We start from the raw sequence: 24,284 nt of genomic DNA, 5'->3' as shown, positions 1-24,284 counted from the left end.
TGGTTTATGGTATTAATGTTTCAATGATCAATTACAATGAAATGGCCCCTATATATAGAATACAAATCATAGCAAACCTAGCACTATTTTAGGAATGATATACAACTTCAACCAATCTATACAATAATCTTCTAAAATAGGATAATCATACTAATAATAATAATAATATGTGCTAATAGTAATGTACAAATGATGAAACCTTTTTACATTTTGACAATTTACACTCCGCACCCTCATCTTAAACTAAAGCAGCAGATCCCATGTTCCAAACTTCTATTTCTCATACTTTTGCCACATAACTTCAGAATCCGAAACGGTCGATCAAGACCAGCGTCGGAAACTAACAAACCTAACTACCATTGTTCAGACCGCGATTGAAACACCTCTTATTATATCGAGATAGATTAAAAAAACAATGAGAAAATGCTGAAAAAAAAAACTATTTATACTTCTATAGTTCTACAATAATTTACTCAATTTAATGTTCAAAACCATTTCTTGTGTAAGAAGCTTCTGTACACATAACATAAACTATTATCTAAAACAAGATTTCAAGAGCTTCAAAGAGCGCGGTCGAGAAATGGAAGCAGACTCTCTATCCATAGACCTTATTCCACCTTTGTGTTTTACGTCATCACGAGTCTTTTCACCCTCGGTGGGGTCCACAATCTCTTTCTTTGGCTCCTCTAGGATCAGGGTCGGTGCAGGAGTAGGAACAGTTGCTTGCGATGGAACCTTAATGAGTTTGCTAACCATTTCTAGGACTTCACTCATCTTTGGTCTTGACTTTGGGTCCTTTGACAAGCAAAGATTGGCGACATAGGACAACTTTTGTGCTGCCTTTAACGAATACTTTCCTTCGAGTCTTGGATCGATGATTTGCATGAACTTTTCGGTGTCGGTGTAGGGTATAACCCATTCTAGAAGCTTCTGCTCTTCCTGAGGCCGCTTTCTATCCAGTGGGCGCCTACCCGTGATAAGTTCGTATAGGAACACCCCATAGCTCCATACATCACTCTTGGATGTTAGATGCCCCACCGCAAGGTACTCTGGCGCTGCGTATTCCCTCGTTCCAGCGAACTGTTAACATTATTCTAATCAGATAAAAAATAACTACAGATAATAAATGGTAAAATGCCATTTTCGTCCCTGAGGTTTGGCCAGTTTTGCGACTTTCGTCGAAAGGTTTGTTTTTTCGAAGCTGGATCCAAAAGGTTTGAAATCTTGCCATTTTCATCCGGCTCATTAACTCCATCCATTTTTCTCCGTTTTTTTTTTTTTTTTGACAGGTGAACTTCACAACAGACGGCTAATTCACACCCGCAAGACGCAGGCCCGCCACCACTCATTACCAGGACTATGTTGTCTTAACCGGGCCCACGCCTGGTCGAGAGGGGCGTTACGCTGTCCCTGAGAAAATTTCCAGCCTCTTGCCACATGACATGAGTTGCACCCTCCACAAGAGCCGCCACCACTCATTACCAGGACTATGTTGTCTTAACCGGGCCCACGCCTGGTCGAGAAGGGCGTTACGCTGTCCCCGAGAAAATTTCCAGCCTCCTACCACATGACAGGAGTTGCACCCTCCACAAGAGCCGACCCTCTGGAGTAAATGCACTGTAGTAGAAAACTCGGGTGGGATCAAGTCGAACCTGAGTCCTTCCCCATCATTTCCAATGCATCAACCAGCTGGGCTGGAATCATTTGCAATTTTTTTGTCTTTTTTGTTAACTTAAATGACAATTCGGTCTTTTTCATTTTATGTACAAGCATTTAGCATAATGTACAAGTATTCAAAACACCGAATTGCCCTTTCAGTTAACAAAAAAGACGAAAATACCCCTAACAGAGAAAAATGGATGGAGTTAATGAGCCAGATGAAAATGACAAGATTTCAAACCTTTTGGATCCAGATTCGAAAAAACAAACCTTTGGATGAAAGTCGCAAAACTGGCCAAACGTCAGGGACGAAAATGGCATTTTACTCTAACTATAAACACTAAAAGTATGTTAATCACATTTCACATACAATAACACTACAAGCATACAAAGTAACATACATTGGTTGAGATATGAGTAAGTCCTTCTTCAGGACCTTTTCGCGCAACCCCAAAATCCGAAAGCTTAGCATTCCAATGCTCATCTAGAAGAATATTGGAAGATTTAAAATCCCTCAAAATAACCTACATTAAACCAAGTTACACCAAACATAAGCATGCTTGTCTATGAACCTTTGATCGGTTAACCACGTATAAAATAACTCAACCTGAAACTTCATATCTTCGTGTAGATACGTCAAGCCACAAGCGGCATCATGAGCCACTTTAAGCCTTGTGGTCCATGGTAGAGGTTCTTTGGACCTCGAAGATAAATGGTCTCTCAAACTTCCATTAGGCATATACTCGTATACTAAGAACAGTTTGGTTCCTAGTTCACCTTCTTCTTCACAATAACCAACTAATTTAACAAGGTTTGGATGTTTGACCTCCCCAAGAATATTTATCTCTGTTAACCACTCTTTGCGCCCCTATTTCACATAACCAAATATCATCACAAAACATACACGCTTTTAACCCATTTATTTTTTTTTTAAAATACGATTTAATCTCTACATTTCGACATGAAATTTGTTGAAAACGGAGTTGTGTTTGAAATACAGTATTTTTTTGTATCGTATGCTATACCCAGTACCGTACATGTACCATGACGAACGAAACTAGTACCGATCGAACAACATCGATACAAGCGTTGATACTATGGGAACAGGTATCGCTATTATTTTCTATGGTTTTCAATCTATATAAAAACAACTTTTTTTGTTACATTTGATAACTTTTGTGTAATGAACCCGTCGTAACTAAGGAAATATTTATTTAATTATAAACTACAATTTACGAGTACATGTACCATAACAAACCGAATTGCGTTAATAATTAGCTTTTTGTCGTAAACTGCACCAATTACCGGTACTGTACTGGTAACAAAACGAACGATCCGATACCGATCAAACTCCCGCCAAACACCCCGATAATCCCACTAGTTGCGTCCAAATTCCACATTTTAGGGTTCTAAGCCCGAACATGACTAGGCTGAAGCTCGGCTTGTGATGTTTTTATGAAGCTCGAGCTTGGCTCGGTTCGAGCCTACATATTTGAGCTCGAGCTCGGCTCACGAGTAAAACCCAAAGTTCGAGCTCGGCTAGAGTTATTTTGAGAACAACCTCAAACGAGCTAAAAGCTCGGCTCGAGCTCAGCTCCATCGTTATTAATATTTTACATATATAAAAAAACTAAAACTTTGTTTGGACTCGGTTAGGTTCGCAGGCCTAATCGAGCTTTGTATATCAGGCTCGAGCTCGGGCACGATAACTAAACGAGCTCTATTTTAGACTCATGCTCAGGCTCGTTAAAGCTTGGCTCGCTCGAGCTATTTTTTCGAACGGCCAACAGAATCAATCCCGAGCACACTCGGGGCACCCACCGGACAAATGGAGTACTCCAAGAGTAACCCGAGTCCACCACCAATTCCGGGAAAACCGGGTAACCCACCCACCCGTAGACACGACCGTGAAATTACCGGTAAAACCCGTTTGGCTCAAGGATCCAACCCAGGTGGTTTCTGGGGTGTACTATCGTTGCCCACAAGTATTCCCTTTTTAGCGCTCAAAGTCCAATATTCCCCAAAATATCATCTAAAAATAGTGAATTTTATGCTTTAATAGAAGGTCAACTCACCTGCAATAACCCATCACCATACTTAACCGCCACCTGAATCTCAGAACCAGGGTATTCCAAACTCTTAACCACACCTTTATAAACTCTCCCAAACCCACCTTCACCGATCTTCGAAGACTTGCAGAAGTTCTTAGTCGCTAATTTCAATTCAGCGACTGTAAAAACTCTCAGATTGGTTGGTTTTTCAGCCGAATTAGAGACTTGTGACGATTTTGTATGGAAATTGGGTACGGATCGGTTGAGATCGGAAGATGCTGTGTGGAAGGTTGAAGTTGAAGTTGATTTTGTGTGGGTTCTGGTTTTGTATTCGATGGAAAAACGTCGGAAGTGAAACACCATTGTGATTTATGAAGATGATTGTGAGGTTTGTTATGGAAATTTGGATTTCTGTTGAAAGTCTAAGTACTGAATTATTAATTTGTTTACAAGAAGGAAGGAAGGAAGGAAGGTGCCAAGCAAGCGGAGACTTCTACAAGTGTGAACGAAGTGAGCTTAGTTCCGACTCGTCTAGAACTGTTTAAACGTAACTCTTTAAATTAGATGACGTATGTAAAAACACGTTTTCCAATGTATCTGATATAACTCAATGAAACCTATATAATCATTACGGTTGGATAAAAAGTAAAGTACATCGAATTTGTGTTGTATAAAAACGGAATCAAACTCGGGTTGGTTTGTTTAATGGGTTTGACCTAACCACTACACCACTCTTACCTTTCATAAAGACTTAGACTAGAAGGTATGGGGGCCGGCTTGGCCCGGCGCCGGACCCCCACACCGCCCCCCTGGCCCGGCAATCATCACAACCGGCAAGCACAAGACGGGTGTGCCGCCCCAAATTTCAAAATCCAACCGTTATACATTATTAAAAAAAAAAAAAAATTCAATTTCCTTTTAAATTAAACAATAAAAAATATGTGTGGGGCCCCATCCTCCATCCCCCTCCATCTTCATTTTGGCTCATCCCATGCTAGCCGTCTACGTGGCGCCTACGTGGAGGCTCATCCCCGTGGGGATGAGCCAAACCATACCTTCCAGCCTTAGCTGCGTCAAAAAGTACAGTAATTCTTACGTCAAAATGTAGACTAACTGAAAACATATAGTATGAAAACGTATTATATTTGACCCGACTTGTTTCTGGAAAAAAAAATTAGTCGAAACGTGAATGTATACCGATTATGTCAAAATGGGAATTTATACCGATACGTACATAAAAATAAGCACGTGAGGAAATAACGTATTATTTTTTTAATTTACGTCAAAACATAGACCAACTTAAACCATACATAAAAATAAGCATGAAAACGTATTATATCTGACCCGAATCATATGCGAATACTTCAGGTTTCGTACATAAAATAAGCACGTGTGGAAATAGCGTTTTTTTTTTTTTTTTATATTTACGTCAACATGTAGACCATCTTAAATTGTATATATAATTTGTGACAACAATCAAACCGTAAAAAGAAACCGAACCAAAAACAGATAAAACTTAACCGAAATCAACAAAAAAAACGAATTAACCAAAAATTGGTTTTCGGGATTTTTTTTGTACCCCCGGTTTCTTGAAATTAACCTAACCGAACCATTCATACCCCCGGTTTTCTTGAAATTAACCTAACCGAACTATTCATATTTTCATATATTGATAGCTTTTATTTATGCACCCATTTCATTTATTTATACCTTCATTTCATGTATTTCTATATTCATTGATGTATTTATACCTCTCTTTCATATACATCTCAAAAAAAAAAAAAAAAACACATGTTTGGTTTTGGTTATTAACCGAAATTAAACCGAACCAAAAGCCGGCAATCTAACCGAATTTCAGTTTTGCTTGAGACTAATAGCCGAACTATCCACACTCCTGACAGTGTATGTGTTTCTTAACGCATCGTGCAAGCACCTTTCTAGCACCTAATTCATATGTGAACGAGGTTCACTAGACCAACAAATCGTTATTGGCGGTTGTTCCCGCCAAAACTTAACTACCCAACCGGTTTAATATGTTCCTACCAGGTTGTATAATGTCACACTAATACTAACTAATAATAGCACATAACATAAATGTTTAATGTAAGACTTGATAACTTTGAATTTTCTATAGAAGTCATATTGGAATCAGTCATATAGAACATAAGTGTTTAATGTGACTTCTATATGTAAGACTTCTAAAGTAAGTGGAATCAGTCAAATAACTCTAGAAAGATTATATCTTTAACTTTGAATTTTCTATACAAGTCACATTGATCTTATTTCTTGTAACAACCTAAACTAGGTAGACACACAAACCTTCTCTTACGTTTGATCTTCACTATCGTCGAACTTTGTTGTTCATGTGAAACTTTCCATCGATCAGTAACCCGTTCGCGGTCAACAATCGACACTAATGGTGGGATTGTTTCCAACAACGAGTCGGTTATAAGCTCATTAAGCTTATTTAAAACATGGTTCATCTTCGGCCTCATATTTCGGTTTCTTAGCAAGCAATTCTCGGCTATCGTCGCTAGTTCTTTTGCCGATTGCAAAGGAAATTGACCGTTGATCCTCGGGTCAACAATGAGCTTGAATTTACCATGTCGTAGAAACGGTTTCACCCATTCCAAAAGATGTTGCTCGTTTTTAGGGAGATCGAGATTAATAGGGGGTTTACCCGTGATTAGTACGTATAGAAACACCCCGTAACTCCATACGTCGCAATCTGTTCTTAAATGACCTGTCCACGCGTACTCCGGATCCGCATATCCATATGTTCCTACTACCTACAACAAAAATTATTCTAGTTTTATTTAGTTGTGGATAACGGGTAAAAAGGTTCGGGTCAGCAGTGGCGGATCTTGCCCGTTGAACCTGCCAGGGCCGAAAGACACGGACACTAAAATTAGCACTACGGCCGAAAAACTTGTCAGGGCCGAACATAGTACATAAACAAAATTTTGATCGAAATGCGGAAAATTAGCACTACGGCCGAAAAACTTGCCAGGGCCGTGGCCCTGCCACGGCTCCACTAAGATCCGCCCCTGCGGGTCAGAACGGGCCATTTTAAGAAACAAAAAAAAATGTGTTAGCGGATCAACAAAACTCTACCCGACTCATTTTGACATGTAATTGTATGCAGTTTTTAGGTTTAGCCCGTTCGGCCCAAATTGGCCCGAAAATTTCCATTTGGGTCAAAATGGCCCGTTATAATCGTATTCTAACTTTACAAAAAAAACATGTGCATACCCGCGTTGTGACATGGGTATGGCCATCTAAAGGACCTAACCGAGCGAAACCAAAGTCCGAAAGCTTAACATTCCAATCGTCGTCTATCAGAATGTTGGACGGTTTGAAATCTCGAAAGATTATCTGCAAACATAAACAAAAACCGATACAGTTAAAGCTCCATATACAAAACAATGAATACAAGTGCACAACCACATAAGTTATAACAATACAGTTGATCAAATAAACGCACCGGGCTTGGCATTTGTTGGTGTAAGTACGCCAACGCACGCGCAGCGTCGCGAGCCACTTTTAGTCTCATGGGCCAGGACAGAGGTGCAACTGACTCGGATGATAACCAGTCTGCTAAACTTCCGTTAGGCATATATTCGTAAACTAACACCCGGTGGGTTCGATCTCCATCGTCTTCTGCGCAGTAGCCGATCAGTTTTACGAGGTTTGGATGTTCGATTTGACCGAGAACATTGACCTCAGTCACCCATTGCTTATGTCCCTTCATCACAATAACCAATTTTCGTTTACATATTTATTTCAATGTGTGTATTATTTATTAGTGATACAATTTTGCATCTCATGTATCAACCCATGACCCTATTAAATTTTGAAACCAAAAAGCCTCGGATGATAGGATAACTAACAGTGGCGGATCTAGACTAAAATTTCAAAGGGTAACGTTCAAAAAAAGATTTACCGTACTTTCATACAATGTAAAGGAAACAAAAATAAAAACACGACAATAAACGAGCCGAGCCTGAACCTAAAAATAAGCTTGTTTGGTGAACGAGCCCGAGCTTCACTTATCGAGTCCGCGAGCCTAAACAAGTCTATTTTCATATTATTTTTATTTAATATACTAATTAATAGATAATAACGAGCCAAGCTCGAGCTTTGAAAACAAAGCTCATACCAAGCCGACTCAAGCTCTCATAAGTTAATCGAGCTCGAGCTTGAGCCTGATCGAGCTCGGGCTCAGCTCGGCTCGTTTGCATCCCTAGCTTTAATCTATCATTTAATTGTGCTTTTAACTTATAAATTGTGTAGTGAACTTTTAACAAAAATTTGAGATGATTAGGGTGTTGGGCTTTTTAAATTTTGAGTAGAGTAATTTTATTTCAGGGGTAGCGTAATATAAAAAACGTAAAAAAATGCACTTTGCCGGAAAAGTTGAGGGGTACATCCACCTATGCTGACGAATTACCCAATAAAAGTGGTGTGGGTTCAAATGCTTACCTGGTATTTAAGCATACAAATTGTTATTGTTAAAAAAAATAATTATGTTCGTTATGTTTGTTGGTATACAAACAAACGAACCTAACACAAAACATTTCGGCATTTGCTTAACAAACAAACATGAACAAGAATATCCGTTCGTTTAAATATTCATGTTTGTTAGTTTTTTTTTTCTTTTCCAAATAGAGTGAAATGAACAAACATTAATAGACCCACCTATGTTCGTTCAGTTCATTTAGAGGTCTAGAAATGACATATAAAACGAGTTCCTTCGTTTCATTTACATGCCAAGAGATTAAAAGATAAAATCTTACCTGCACTCCGCCATTAGCGAGCTTAACCGCAATCTGAATCTCATCAAACGGATACTCCAAACTCTTAACCACACCCTTATACACACTCCCGAACCCACCCTCGCCTATCTTTGAAGACGCGCAGAAGTTTCCAGTCGCTAACTTGAGCTCGGCGACTGTAAAAACCCTCAACTTGCTCGATTTTCCGGCCAAAACTTGTAAATCCGACGCTTGTGAATCGGTCATGCATCCATTGAGATCAGAACAAGCAGTGTAGAAAGTGTCGATCGAAGTCGATTTGGTTTCAATTCGGGTTTCGTATTCGATCTCTTCTCCAAATGAGAAGGAGAAACATCTGCAAGAAAACACCATTTTTTTTGTTTATTCAAGTTTTGAATTTGAAATATTAGACTTGAATTTAACATTTAAACAACTTTGACTCCACTTTTTTTTTTTGAAAAGTTACTTTGACTCCACTTGACACGGTTTGGAATTTGGTTGACTTTTTCGTTATAAATTTGGCGCGAGTATGTTGAAATTTGAGACATCAATATATGTCTTTTCCATAAAAAAAATTATTTATTTCTTTTCGGAAATAATTTATTACAAATTTATTAGTTATTTTGTTTTATCACTTTTATGTAATATCGATCGGATGATCATAGAATACCCAGTTGTAACTCATAAACTATGTGTTGTGAGATGTTTTATTAAGGTTTGAATCGGAAAAAAAGTATTGTAACGTAGACGTCATATAGATAATGGGGTGGTCTCGCTTATGGGGTCAAATCAATACATTTTAAGAATAAATATTTGAATATCAATCTCTTCGATATCATTGATCTCATAAGTAACATACCAAATCTCATCAATTGAATCACTTTTTCGAGAAATACAAGATATGTAAGTCATACAAGTAAAGAGGTCTATTCATTGATAAGAAAAAGAAAAAAAGTGAACGGAGACTAGATTGTTGATAAAATAGAATCCTGGGTTGCAAACAATGATTCGATTGATGATGAAAAAAGAGAATTATTGGTTCAGTTCTCCACCTTAACGACAGAAAAAAGGGTTGATCAAATTTTATTGAGTCTGACTCATAATGATCATTTATCAAAGAATGACTCTGGTTATCAAATGATTGAGCAACCGGGACCAAATATGTGTTATTGTGGTGAGCCACCCCCCCCCCCTCTTCCACTTTCAGCCCCACCATCGCCTCACCTGCGTCTTCATCGTCTTTCATCCCCAAGCTTGCGAGCCCAACCACAGAAGCGCTGCATGTCAGGGTCGTCTCCGAAAATCAAAAAAAATTTGACCCTGTGCGATATAAAAGTTTTGGGCCATATTCTCGCACTGAAATAGTTGGGTTTCTGAATTTGATTGGGAAAACAGTTGGGCTTTAATGTTTGTGGTTTATAAATCCAGACCCTTTAAGTTTTTTTAACATACAATATTTTTTAATATGTAAAAAAATAAAAAAGTTTTCAAGCCATATTTCAATTTGGGCCCAAAGCGGTCGCCCACACAACACTTACTCTGGGTCGGCCTTGCTACACGCCACCGTTGGTGCCTTGCGCCTTCTAACGCGACACTCCAATTACACCCACAACACATAGTCTTGTAATAAATATTATGGGTAATTAGAAGAAAATTTGATACTTTTTAAATAACATAAAATAAATATATGATCCTTTTTGTAAAGTAAAGGGTACGAAATCAAAGTGTTAACAAAGGAGTATCAAGGAGTAATAAGTAAACGAGTCAACTAAAGTAACTTTGAATTAAATTAGTTTCGTAAACTAATTCAGATTGTATTGGACCGACTTATATATGTCACCTCACCTTTATTAAGGTGGGGCAATTCTTCATTTCCATCTTACCTATTCTTCAATCTATAGGAGTGATGAGCATTTAATATCGGGTATCAGTATTGAGCAGGTATCGTATTAGTATCGAACTGTACCGGGTATGTTCGGTATCGGTATCAGTATCCATTTTCTCCGTTTTCGGTACCAGTACCGGTATTTACGGGTAAAACACCGGTAAATATCGGTATCGAACCGTTGTATTCGGTACCGGTACCCATTTTTCCCGTTTTTCGGTACCGGTACTTTCAGTGCCGGTATTAGTTCGGTACCGAACGGATACAGTGCTCATCCCTAATCTAGAGTGTGTATGGTTTGATTTAGTTTTGTGTTTTTATTTTTGAAAATTGTTAGGTTTCAGTTTTAGCAACGGTTTGGTTTTTCATCTTTTTCGGTTTTTGAAACAAATTTATGTATGATTAAAAAAATGTATAATCCAAGGTTTAAAAATCTTTTTTAGATATATACATTTAAATTATTATATTTAACCATACTTAATTAATATTGTTCATATAAACCTAACATTTTAATCTATTTTTAGTAATTTATAAAATATTTATTAAGACATTTTTTTATAATACTTTGAAAATCATGTAATTTTTATGTTAAATTATGTTATTTCTTGTAGGCAATGGATAAATTATTTCAGAAAAAATAAATATGCTAATGTTTTTATTATAAATATTTAACGTTTAAGAATAAAATTAACAATTCCTCTATCAATATATAATAAACATTAAAAAATGATTTTTTAGGTTATTCGGTTTTATTTTTACAAAATACAAAACCGTAACCGAACCGTAAATTTTGGTTTAGTTTTTTGTTCGATTCAATTTTTTTCGATTCGGTTGAATTGATTTTTTCAATTTTTTTCTCACCCTATACACTTCAATCCTCTATCCTCCACATTAGGGCACCATTAACATTTTCTCATTCCAAACATTTTCAATCTACAACCACATAAATTAAAACCATAGAAAGGTATATCATTTTCATCACATCCATCCCTAGAGCGGTTTTTAACTAATTATTTCAAATAAATAATAATAATAATAATAATAATAATAATAATAATAATAATAATAATAATAAGGTTATCTATAATTTGTGTTAATTCGTGTTGGTATGAGTACTAAACTTTTATGTAATATGATATTTTGTAATGTTTATTTTCAAAATAAAATTCTAAATACAAAACGTGAAAAACGAAACCAAAAAGTGACTTCTCATGAAAGTTGGACAGTATAAAAGTCAAGTTTGAAAGCATTGCCAAACAGCCCCTTAATGACAAGTTCAAACAATCATTCCTAAAATTGGCATCATGGAAAAGGAGTAGTGATCAAAGTCATGGTACGAGTCAAAGAAATATATTTAACTAGAATCAATCAAATAAAATAAATTAGAGAACTTATATAATTAACTTTGAATTTTCTATAGAAGTAACATTAGTCTTATTTCTTAGAATAACCTAGATGAGGTAAACATATAAACCTTCTCTTACGTTTAACCTTCACTATCGTCAAACTTTGTTGTTCATTGGAAACTTTCCATCGATCGGTAACTCGTTCACGGTCAACAACCAACACGAATGGCGGGATAGTTTCTAACAACGAGTCCATTATAAGCTCATCAAGCTTATTCAAAACATGGCTCATCTTCGGCCTCAGGTCTCGGTTTCTTAGCAAGCAATTTTCGGCTATAGTCGCTAGTTCTTGTGCTGATTGCGAAGGAAACTGACCATTGATCCTCGGGTCAACAATCAACCGGAATTTACCATCCCCTACCCATTCCAAAAGATGTTGCTCGTTTGTAGGGAGATAGAGACTAATAGGGGGTTTGCCCGTGATTAGCACGTATAGAAACGCCCCGTAACTCCATACGTCACAATCGGTTCTTAAATGCCCGGTCCGAACGTACTCAGGATCCGCATATCCATGTGTTCCAACAACCTACAACAAAAATTGTTCAGGATCTTGTAAGAATTGATCATAAGTTTTATGCTTTGATATATCGGGCCAGAAAGGAGTACTTTAAGAAATAAAATGTACGAAAACGTGTTGATAAACTGTAGACCAACCGAAAACATATATAAAGTGAGGGGTGTAAATGACAATGTTAAATGTTGTTAGTAAAAAATAAAGAAAAAAACCCAAAAATAAAAAATAAAAACAAAAAAGAAAAGAAAAATTGTTGATTTGACTTATGATACAGTGAAACACCTAATCTCAAATATGTGAGCGGAGTGGGGCGGTAAACACGGCGGTATCACGGTTTACGGATCGGTAACACCGCCGCCGTTCGTGTTTACCGATCGGCAATGAAGTGGGGCGGTGAACCTTCACCGATTCGGTGGGGTGGGGGGGGGGGTAGAGATGGGTGTGTGGTGGGGTCCATTCCTTCTCAACCAATCACACATTTTTTCTTTTAAAAAAAATAGTTTATCTAAACCCCATTAGGTAAACCAACGCCAACGTTTTTGAGCATTAAGTAACTTATTTAGATGAATTGACATGGCAATATGTGATTGGATGAATTAGGAGTTTACCTATTTAGAATAGGTAACCACTCCCTTCACCCTTATATATAATGTGTGTTTGCCCGAATAAACCCAAAAGATCAACATATAGAAGCCCCACTGGCCCTATAATTTCCATTTGGGTCAAAGTGGCCCATTATAATCGTGTTCCAACACAAAATGAAAGTGTCATTTGAATGTGTATACCCGCGTTGTGACATGGGTATTTCCATCTAAAGGACCTAATCTAGCCAAACCGAAGTCCGAAAGCTTAACATTCCATTTTTCATCTAGAAGAATGTTGGACGGTTTGAAATCTCGAAAGATTATCTGCAAACATAAATAAAAACAAACTGATCCAGTTACAACTCCGTATACATAACAAACAACACAAGCTCACAAGTCATAACAATATAGTTGGTCATACAAACGCACCGGGCTCGGCATTTGTTGGTGTAAGTATGCCAAAGCACGTGCAGCATCGCGAGCCACTTTTAGTCTCATGGGCCAGGACAGAGGTGCAACTGACTCGGGCGATAACCAGTCGGCTAAACTTCCGTTAGGCATATATTCATAAACTAAAACCCGATGGGCCCTAACTCCATCGTCTTCTGCGCAGTAGCCGATTAGTTTTACAAGATTTGGATGTTCGATTTGTCCGAGAACATTGACTTCGGTCACCCACTGCTTATGTCCCTTCAACACAATAACCGATTTTCATAAAAAAACCTCAAATGAGATGATGGCAATAGTATACAAAAAATACGGCTAGAGTTTATTACAAGAGAAGAGTGAACAGCAACGAAAACAAAGGAAAATAAAATAAAGAGTTGATTACTATTTTCGTTCCTATGGTTTGTCAAAAATCACTATTTCAGTTCAATAGTTTAAAAATTGCGATTTCAGTACCTGTGGTTTCACTTTCGTAACTATTTCAGTCCACCTCCGTTAACCCCATCCATTTATTCTGTTAAGTACACGTGAATTGACCATAATGCCCTTATTAATAAAAACCAAAAAGATATCTAAATGAGTTAATTACTGTTTTCGTCCCTGTGGTTTTGTAAAAGATCACTATTTCAGTCCCTGTGGTTTCACTTTCGTAACCATTTCAGTCCAGTCTCATAACACTGTCTATTTTACCGTTAAGTTTTTAATGAAATACCTAAATTACTCATGTGTTAATTAAATAAAAAACCATAGAAATTTAAAAGATTGTATTATAGGACCCACTTGTTAAAACACAACCCCACGCTATCCCACCCCACTCCATCCCTGCTTTCATTTCTGGCAAAAGTTTCTGGTCATCTTCTCCGGCATCACAACCCCAACCTCTTAAAGTCCGACGACCCATTACCCCACCCCAATTAATATCTTTCTAGCAACATCAATTAACATAATGACTTTGAAAAATAATGCTCACCTGGACATTTTCTTATTCTAAAATCCAAAATTAAAATTTTGGAACCATATATGTAAAATTAGTGCCAGACTTCTACTTCTACTGAAGCCATGGTGGGTCAAACCCTACAATCCAATTTAAGCCCATATGTCATACAACAATAAAATCATATAAATCCAATAATAAAATCATATAAGTCCATATTTAATTAACATAAGGGTAATTTAGGTATTTAATTAAAAACTTAAGGGTAAAATAGACGGTGTTAGGAGACTGGACTGAAATGGTTACGAAAGTGAAACCACAGGGACTGAAATCGCAATTTTTAAACTAATAGACTGAAATCGTGATTTTTGACAAACCACAAGGACGAAAACAGTAATTAACTCATTTAGATATCTTTTTGTTTTTTATTAATAAGGGCACTATGGTCAATTCACGTGTACTTAACAGAATAAACAGATGGTGTTAACGGAGGTGGACTGAAATGGTTACGAAAGTGAAACCACAGGGACTGAAATCGCAATTTTTAATTTAATGGACTGAAATAGTAATTTTTGACAAATCACAGGGACGAAATGAGTAATTAACTCTAAAATAAAATAATACTATAAATAATGAAAGAGTCCAATTACAAGAGAAAAGATTAACCTAGCTAAAAGGCCCAAATATTAGCCCAATACAAAAAGAGTCCAATTATGCTAAGAGCATCTCTACTAGGAATCCCTAAAACACTTAATAACGTATAATCGTATGTCACATAAAAAACTCATTCTCTAAAATAAAAAATAAAATCCACCCAGTAAATAAACCAAAAACACTCAATAAAGAGGGCTAAATCTTTCCTAGGGTGGTAAAGATGATGCCAAGGTCTTAATAGAAAGCGGTTGATTGTCCCGTCTGCTAGGCTTTTTCGAACTTCCCTTCGCCTTTATATCTCTTAGTTAAGAGGGGGGGGGGTTAGAGAATCATCCGAACGAGAAGGTTGTCAAATGGGGGAAGAGGAACAAGAGGCCGCATTGTCACGTCACATCATTAACACTTTGAAAAAAAAAACTAACCACAAATTTCTTTTTAAAATTATCTATATGAATTTAAATTGAGGATGAATAGTGATAAGTTTTTTGAAGTATTCTTTTTAATTTATCTCAATATTTTAACTAATCTGTAAGTTACTCATTAATTAATCTGTTTCATTTAATAACTTGCGTACGTTAACTTTCTATATAAATCTAACTTCACAACTATGCTACTTTTTTTTCCTAACACTGTAAAAATTTCTTTTGTTGAACATGGATAGTGTGCTGCTACTGTACCAAGTCGAACAGAAACCAACAATGAATAGTAATTCATTTTTATATTTAAAACTATACCATTGCCGATAACAATATTAAAAACGTATTTTTTATCGTTAACTCTACGAATATTGATACATGACGAAACGAATTGATTTCAACTGAACAACATTGGTACCGATACCAATAGTATTGGAACTGGTATTCTTTTTTTATGGTTTTCAATGGATATATAACACATGTCAATGTCTGTTTGAGCATATACTTTATTTTTTAATTTTTTTTAAGCAGCTATAGCGAGTGCCTTTACTGAAACAAACCGACCGATACCAACCAAATCCCGCCGCGTAGCGTGATGAAAAACCCCTAGTTTGTAATTAAAAATAAGAGACCCACCACCATTTGGTTTTGGGTGTTTTGTGGGAAACCAAAGACATAGGATCGGATAAAACTAGGGTGTTCAGAATTTGTTACGAATTTGAAAAATTTGAAATTAGTTTAAATTCGATTCGATCATCAAGAATTCGATTCGATTAAAAGAATTTGAATTCGAATTCGATTCAATTCGAGTCAGTTAAATCGAACATGAATCGAATACGAATTTTTAATTTCAAATTCGATTTTATTCAAAATTCGAATAAAATTATACATTTTTATTTATTAGTATATATATATATATAATGCATACATAACTTTTATTAAGGTATACTATAAATTATTTTCAAAATTTTTTCAAAGTATTAAAATTACCCATTACCCAATCCACTACATGACTCATAACTAAAACTTAAGAAACAAATCTATCAATAGATTTATAACCCTATAAATATTAACTTTTAATGTGGTGTGGTTATTCTCGACTTCTCGTTTTGAATTTTAGACTTATGGTACTTTATTTGGAATTTTTTAATGTGATATCATGCTTTATGGCTGCTTTAAAATTCATGTTTGATTTTGACAGTTTTTACATGTTTTTAAAGAATTTGGATTAAATCGAATTCGAATTTGAATTTTTAATCGAATACGAATTGGGTTTTTTAATTGAATACGAATTCGAATCGAATTCGGTAAATTTTAATCGAATACGAAGTCAAGGGAAAATAAAAATTATTCGAATAATTCAATTTGAATAATTTGAAAATTCGATATTCGATTCGATGAACACCCCTAGATAAAACCATCACCTCTCCAATATGTAAAAACAACTAAAACGTAGGGATGTTCAAAACCAGATATCCGAAAATTCACATATCCGAAATTTTCGGATACCTGATTTACTATCCGAATCCGTATCCGAAATTTCAATTTTTTTTTCGGATATCCGATCGGATAGTGAATCGGATATCCGAATATCCGTTAGTTATTTAATTTTTATTTTTTATTATTTTTTTAATATTCCGAACCAGATATTCCGAATAGTTTTGGATATCCGAATATAAATTTTCGGATATTTTTGGATAGTTTCGGATATTTTCCGGATAGTTTCGGATATTTCGGATTTTTTGCAGATAGTTTTGGATATTTTTCGGATATTTCAGATAAAAGTAAAAATTAAATTTTCGGATATTTCGGATATCTGAAATATCCGAAAATTTTCAAAATCACTATCCGAATCCGAATCCGAAAATTCGAATATCGGATAGTTCGGATTGAATTTTCGGATACAGATATTTTGAACACCCCTGCTAAAAACGATGAGTAAGCAAAAACAATCCCCTAAAAACAACTTATTGGGGATGGTCTAATAATCGTTTTAAAAAACAATAACCGAAAAAGATAAAATCATGCCTGCAATCCGCCATTGGCGAGTTTAGCAGCAATCTGAATCTCATCAAACGGATACTCCAAACTCTTAACCACACCCCTATACACTCTCCCGAATCCACCCTCTCCGATCTTCAAAGACGTGCAAAAGTTTCTTGTCGCAAACTTAAGCTCGGCGACTGTGAAAACCCTCAAATTGCTCGGTTTTCCAGCCAAATTTTGGAAATCTGGCGCTTGTGAATCGGCTATGTAGCCATTGAGATCAGCACAAGCAGTGTAGAAAGTGTCGATGGAAGTCGATTTGGTTTCAATTCGGGTTTCGTATTCTTCGATCTCTTCTCCAAATGAGAATGAGAAACATCGGCAGGAGAACACCATTTTTTGTAAATTCAAATCTCGAATTTCTTGAATTTGAATCATCAAATATATATGTTTTCTGATCATATAATTCAACCTATGGGACCAGGCCACTGTTGACTCCATTTAACACGTTAGGAAATTGTTTTCTGATCAAATTTACGTTTTTTTTATGAAAGACAACGGTTGGCATGAATTCAACACGTATATTCAGAAACAGGCCCGACGCTGAGAATTTGTGTATCCTGTTCGAGTTAGAAAAAACGTGTAACGAAATTGGGTATTTGGCTCACTAAAGGTCTAAACCTGATGCCAAGAGGTTAATAACTAATCTAAACCACAAATAATTTTGTAAGTGGGCCTATGTTAGTGTTAGTATGTGTATACCCTAGTAATTTATTTTTTATAGATATCGTATTTTTTTTTAAATAACGTGCTCTTAAAAATATCGGCCCCTGACTGGTGGTCCTCCCCGCCCACCCTCAGGACCGACCATATTCAGAAATTTGAGACATCAGAAATGTCTTTTTTCATAAAATTTAAGACATGATATATTTTATTTTAAATTTATTAGTTAATTTGATCTATGTAACATTATTCGGATGATTGTAAAATACTCAATTGTAACTCAATTCTATTTTAATAGATAGTAAGGGAAAAAAAGGCCGTTTCTACGTTTTTTGAGACCCTAATCGAATTATGATATAGGGACCCTAATTTCGCCGATAAACTCTCCTCCAATCCTGACGCAATGGGTGATTATCCTTACTTTTTTCGTCTAGTGATAGCGAATAGTCTAGAAATTGAAAGCAGGTTGCGATGGGAAGTAAGAACGATGATTGCGGCTGTATTTAGAGGCTTTAGGCTGCTAAATATTGATGATTAGGTCGATGGTTGTTGTGTTGTAATAGTTCGAAATCAAGGCGAAATGGGTTCCGAAACTTGGCATTTGTTTGCTAAACAATATTTATTTTGGGCTCCTTCAATGAAAAAACCAGTTTAGTTTTGAAATAAACATATTTATTTAAGCCTAATACATATACTATATATAAAAACTTAGAGGCTCTAATTTTTTGGTGGCCCTAAGCCTGTGCCTAGGTTCCCAAGTTTATGGAGACGCCAGGGAAAAATGATAGAAGTTTCAGATATTTTTTAAAATTATTTAATATAACATAAAATAAATGTATGATCTTTTTTAAAGTAGTTTTTAAAGAAAGATTTAATATAACATAAAATAAATGTATGACCTTTTTTTAAAGTAAATACTATATCAAAGTCAAAGGTCAACAACTAAGAGTAAACGAGTCAACTAAAGTAACTTTGAAAGAAGTTAGCTATAATATTCACGAAATTTGCCATGTAATTTCAATAGTTTAAAGGATGTTTGTTTTTTCATAAAAATTACTTCAGAACCTCTTATGTCTGCTTCACGCAGACCTCACGTAGACGTTTGAGTCTGCAGCTTGTTTATTTTTGGAAATGATTTCATTAAAAAACCTCTTCCAAGCCTCTTCCTCGCACAGACCTGGCATCACATCTTCACACCTCTTCCAAACCTCTTCCTGCTCTTTCAAAACACATCTAAAAAAAACCCTAGCTTGCTTCTTCTCCACAGCCAACCCCCACATCCTTCTTCTCCGCCACCGTTGACCCCACATCCTTCTTCTCTGCCACTGTCGACCCCTACAGCCTTCTTCTCCACTCAATCGACTCTCGACAGTTCTCCAAACTCACATCTCTCCCCAGCTTTGCTCTTGTAAGTCCACTCATCTTCTCCACTCAGTCGCATTTAATGATGTTCTGAAGTCTTTAATTTTGTGGATTTTGGGTTATTGCTATATGAAGTCCAATCGCAATGTTCTGAAGTCCTTAATTTTGTGCATTTGATGATGTCCTGAAGTCCAATCGCAATGTTCTGTTATTTGTTTAAGGTTCTGTGATTGACTTATGATGATGTCTTGTTGTGTGTTTTTGCATTTCTAGTTGATTTTTAGATGTTATTTGTTTAAGGTTCTGTGATTTACAAGCGAGTTGTTCAGGTTGTTGCAGCCCTGCTTTAGTCCGCTCCAGGTCATAATTTGGGTGGTGTAGATTGATTAGTGACAGTTTTGGCTAATTCGGACCGTTTGAAACTAGACTAGACGAGAGGTACCATAGATATTTTAGAGGTCCTTAGGTATAATTGTGTTTAAGGTATGATTGCAGAAATTAAAAAACAAACAGTCTTCTTCTTGCAGACTGCAGAGGTTTGGTACACCTCTTCAGCTGCAGATGTCTGCAGATGTGGTCCGCAGACTGCAGACGTTTTACCTCTTCAAAAAACAAATAACACCTAAGTGTTTCACGTTATTAATTAAGTGTTTAACGTTATTAATAAAGAAAAACTTTATATATTATTTCATTATATTTGGCAATCAAATTTACATTTGTTGTCTGATAAAAGAACAATTACTATAATTTAAATGTTCATAGAGACTTATTCCTTAGGGCTTAAAGGACTTGGTCCTATCTCGAATGATAAGGCCCAGACACGGGGTTAAACTTCGAAAATGGGCTTCATTTGAGGCTCTTTAGTCTTTACTTCACTATTCGTTTAAAACAGTATTATTTGATATTTATTACCAAACTAGGTTTAAAATTCGTCGCGTTGCGGCGAATTTCTTTTGTTATTTGGCTTGTGTTTACATGTGTTTCGAAATTACTACGAGCGTGTTACGAACGGAAATGCTGACAAGAATAAAAAGAAAATGTAGATAAAAATACTAAAAGATAACCGATAAAAAATCAACCAAAAACGTTGTATGGTAACGATGTTGTTCGTATGAAACCCGTGGTCAGAGATGAGCAAATTGTTCTGGGTACCGGTACCAAATTTATCGAACCGAAAGATCTTAAGTAACAATTCGGTACCGACTTTTGGCGTTCCTGGTACAGGTTCACTACCGTTTTTTACCTTCATATGATAGTACCGTAACCGGTATTTTCAGTATCAGTACCGATTCTATATCGGTTGGCACCGAGCTCATCCCTACCCCTGAAACTCAAAAAAGAAAAAAATTAAAAGTTGAAGAAAATCAACAAAAAAAAGTTGTACGATACCGTTGTTCGTACGGTAACCGTGATCAGGGATGAGCAAATGGTACCAGGTAGCACCGCTGAATTTCCCGAACCAAAAGATTTTCAATATCAATTCGGCACCAACTTTTGGCGTTTTCTGAATTAGTGCCGGTATTTTTCGATACCGGTTGACACCAACCTTCTCCCAACCCCTGATATTTAAAAAAGAATTAAAGTTAAAAAGCAAAGATAATAACTATTATTATAATATTAAAATAATAAAAATATTAAAAAGCCTATATATTATTATAATATTAAAATCACTATTTATTTCAATTCGTTTATTAATATATAATATTATTATAATATTAAAATAATAAAAATATTAAAAAAACTATATATTATTATAATATTAAAATCACTATTTATTTTAATTCGTTTAATAATATATAGTATATACTATATAATAAAAGAAACCATGTTAGGAACACATGGCGCTTTATGAGGCGGTCTGAATTATTTTTCTAAATATTTATTATTATTGAAAATCAAATATTGATAATACTAAATTTAAAATTTGTAGAAGAGATTTTAATAATAAAGATAACTGATAATAATATATTAATTATTAAAATCTAAAAAAATATATAGCTTATCTCTTGTATATTAAATATTTTTTACTAAAATATTTTTTTTTTCTACTGATTATCCAACATCAGGTAATCTTGTAGAAAAATCTTGGGATACTTGTCATACAAATATTTACGAAGGTGATTTGAATGTCATTAAAGATATGAATATTATTTCTGGTGGGGAAATTTTAGCCGAATATATGTATATTATTTATAGTGGGGGAATTTTAAATTCTGAAATTATAGTGAAGGGCCTTTCCAAAAAAATATGAACCGTAATATTACTAAAATAAATAAAAAAAAACAATGACTAAATGTGTTAACGGATTACATTATTCGTGTAAGACATGTGTTTATTCAAATCGTGCAACACATGAATTTTTAAAAGATGTAACTATTGTTTTTACTCAGTATATAAAATTATATTTATTCAACCCGTGTAGTACACGGGGTTCTAACCTAGTAATAATATATAGTAATAATAATATTGTTTTTTGATAAAGAATATACTAAAGTAAAATATATTTAAATTAAAATATAAATAGCACTAAATATTATAACACATCCAAATGTACATTGTTTTAATACAAGCATACACATCAATACATCGTTACCAAAATAAGTAACATTATCATTTAAGATGATGTTTAGAGTGACATTATCATTTAAGATGATGTTTAGAGTGGTGGAATCAAAACTTTTCATTTATACCAGTTTTTAAAATAGATAAAGATAATGTTTTAAAGATAATGTTTAGAGTGGTGGAATCAGAACTTGTCATTTGTATGAGTTTTTTAAATATATATTTTATATCCAATTTAAACGGGAACGACTCGGGAGTCATTTACAAGAATGCGACAACATTAATACCTTTGTTAGTTGGAATGTTTGGCAAAGCGGAAGGTCAATAAACACTATGTAACTTAACATTTTTTCTTTGTTTTGTTAGGTGATATCATGTTTGACAACATGTTTTAGTTGATTGCAAACATAATATAATATGGTATTTTTTAAATGTTTATTTACAAAATAGAACTCTATATAAAACTTGGTAAATGACAAATTACAAAGTTGATTTTAGTATTTCTATGCTAATACTTTATATACAAAAACTAAAATCAACAAACGATTCGGCCAACCTCTTGGCATCTAGACACCCAAACTTAGTCATATCCACACGAATGACGAACCACACATTCACCAATTAAGATACTCCGATGAGGCTTTTGACTATTTTCGAAGATGATGGCAAAGAGAAATAAAGGATGATGAAAGTGTAGCTGTCAAAAGAATAAGATGGTCATTTTATAAGACTTAATAATAGAGCCGATTAAGCTAATGAAGATGATACTATGAGAGTAGGCGTACATACAACTAAGATCCGAACTCCTAAATAGTTTAATAACCACAAATATTACCAAATCATAAGGAGATGATCACATAAATGCTTAAAATAAAGAAAAAAAATATTATTTACGAGACCTGTATACAACGATGACGCCAAAGATGATTTGCGCCTCATGACTCATGTACAATACTACAATGTTTATGTTGCTAAAAAGAAAAGATGTGCATTCTAAATTGACAACTAAAAAAAAATAAACTAGAAAGGCCTATTTGGATTATAATAGTTGATTCCAAAGAGAAATCCCAACAAGAAAAAAAAATTCTTCTTCTTCTTCTTCTTCTTCTTCTTCTTATTATTGTTGTTGTTGTTGTTGTTGTTGTTGTTGTTGTTGTTGTTGTTGTTGTTGTTGTTGTTGTTGTTGTTGTTGTTGTTGTTGTTGTTGTTGTTGTTGTTGTTGTTGTTGTTGTTGTTGTTGTTAACTAATTAGTTTATTTATTTTGTTTTCATGTTTTTTTTTAACATCTATCTATACTATATAATAAAAGAAAGCTGTTTTGGAACACTTGTCATTCTCTCATTTAATTGATTAAAATTATTAATAATACTAAAAATAATAATATTTAATCTAAATTAATACAAATTCTTATTATTAATAATATTTAATCAAATCTAAAATCTAATCTAATACAAATTTTTATTAGAGTTAATTACATAGTTAGTCCCTATGGTTTGCCCAAAGTAACATACTTAGGTACTAATAGTTTAAAATCACATTCTAGGGTATTAACTTTTCATTTTGTGACGTTTGGAGGTATTAACGTTATTTGTAGGTTTAAAATCACATTCTATTAGTAACTAAGTATGTTATTTTGTGCAAACCACAGGGACTAACTATGTAATTAACTCTTTTTATTATCAATAATATTTAATCAAATCTAATAAGAATTCATACGAATTCCAAAGTTGATATTAACTTTCAAATAATTAAAAAAATCCGCCTAACATCACAAATGTTTCTGTTAAATTCGATTAATTAATTTGTTCAACAATCACTATTATCTTTATCATTCAGTACGGTTAACCGATTTATCATAATACAACCTCCCACCTATTCAATCATATGATTTTTCAATCTTATATTAACTAAATAAATAAAGATTAATATTCAATCTTATCCTACTTTAAATATAAAAAAATCCGTTAGTTTTTTTAAATATTTTTTTTTATTATTTGGTATATAAAATCATATTTAATCCGTTAGTTCAGATTAATATTCAATCTTATCCTACTTTAAATATAAAAAAATCCGTTAGTTTTTTTTTAAATATATTTTTTTATTATTTGGTATATAAAATCACTAGGTTAGTTCCCCGTGTGTTACACGGGTTGAACAATCTAAACTATATAATAAATATTTCTTGTAAATGCAAACCAACGATGGAGACGTTTATATACCAAATTGATATAAATGAGTTAATATATTTGAATGTGTTCCCTTTTCGTCAAACGGAATTTAAAATTTATGGTTAGATAATTTATTAAAGAGTAAATTGGCATTTTA

At 34.6% G+C, this 24,284-nt stretch overlaps 2 protein-coding genes across 3 annotated transcripts; both read right to left on the bottom strand.

Moving 5' to 3' along the window:
* Window positions 1–424: 424 nt before the first annotated feature.
* On the bottom strand, window positions 425–4,229 carry LOC110891275 (serine/threonine-protein kinase PCRK1). The gene is made up of 4 exons (XM_022138971.2): window positions 3,735–4,229; window positions 2,267–2,527; window positions 2,061–2,183; window positions 425–1,080 (listed from the first exon to the last, which is right to left on the bottom strand). The coding sequence occupies exons 1-4, from the start codon at window positions 4,071–4,073 to the stop codon at window positions 535–537; spliced, it is 1,269 nt and encodes a 422-aa protein (XP_021994663.1). The 5' UTR covers window positions 4,074–4,229; the 3' UTR covers window positions 425–534.
* A 1,690-nt stretch (window positions 4,230–5,919) lies between these two features.
* Window positions 5,920–17,722, bottom strand: LOC110891274 (serine/threonine-protein kinase PCRK1). 2 transcript variants are annotated; one of them, XM_035980332.1, is made up of 4 exons: window positions 17,354–17,722; window positions 13,304–13,564; window positions 6,963–7,085; window positions 5,920–6,499 (listed from the first exon to the last, which is right to left on the bottom strand). In XM_035980332.1, the coding sequence occupies exons 1-4, from the start codon at window positions 17,705–17,707 to the stop codon at window positions 5,990–5,992; spliced, it is 1,248 nt and encodes a 415-aa protein (XP_035836225.1). In that variant the 5' UTR covers window positions 17,708–17,722; the 3' UTR covers window positions 5,920–5,989. The 2 variants fall into 2 exon arrangements, with proteins under 2 accessions (XP_035836225.1, XP_021994662.1); XM_022138970.2 differs by lacking the exons at window positions 13,304–13,564; window positions 17,354–17,722 and adding exons at window positions 7,195–7,455; window positions 8,507–8,869.
* Window positions 17,723–24,284: the final 6,562 nt, after the last annotated feature.

Source organism: Helianthus annuus, chromosome 11 (assembly GCF_002127325.2).
Source record: "Helianthus annuus cultivar XRQ/B chromosome 11, HanXRQr2.0-SUNRISE, whole genome shotgun sequence".
In the NCBI taxonomy this organism is placed as follows: Eukaryota; Viridiplantae; Streptophyta; class Magnoliopsida; order Asterales; family Asteraceae; genus Helianthus; species Helianthus annuus.
Note: the sequence above shows the minus strand (reverse complement) of the source record. Positions and strands in the feature narration are given on the sequence as shown.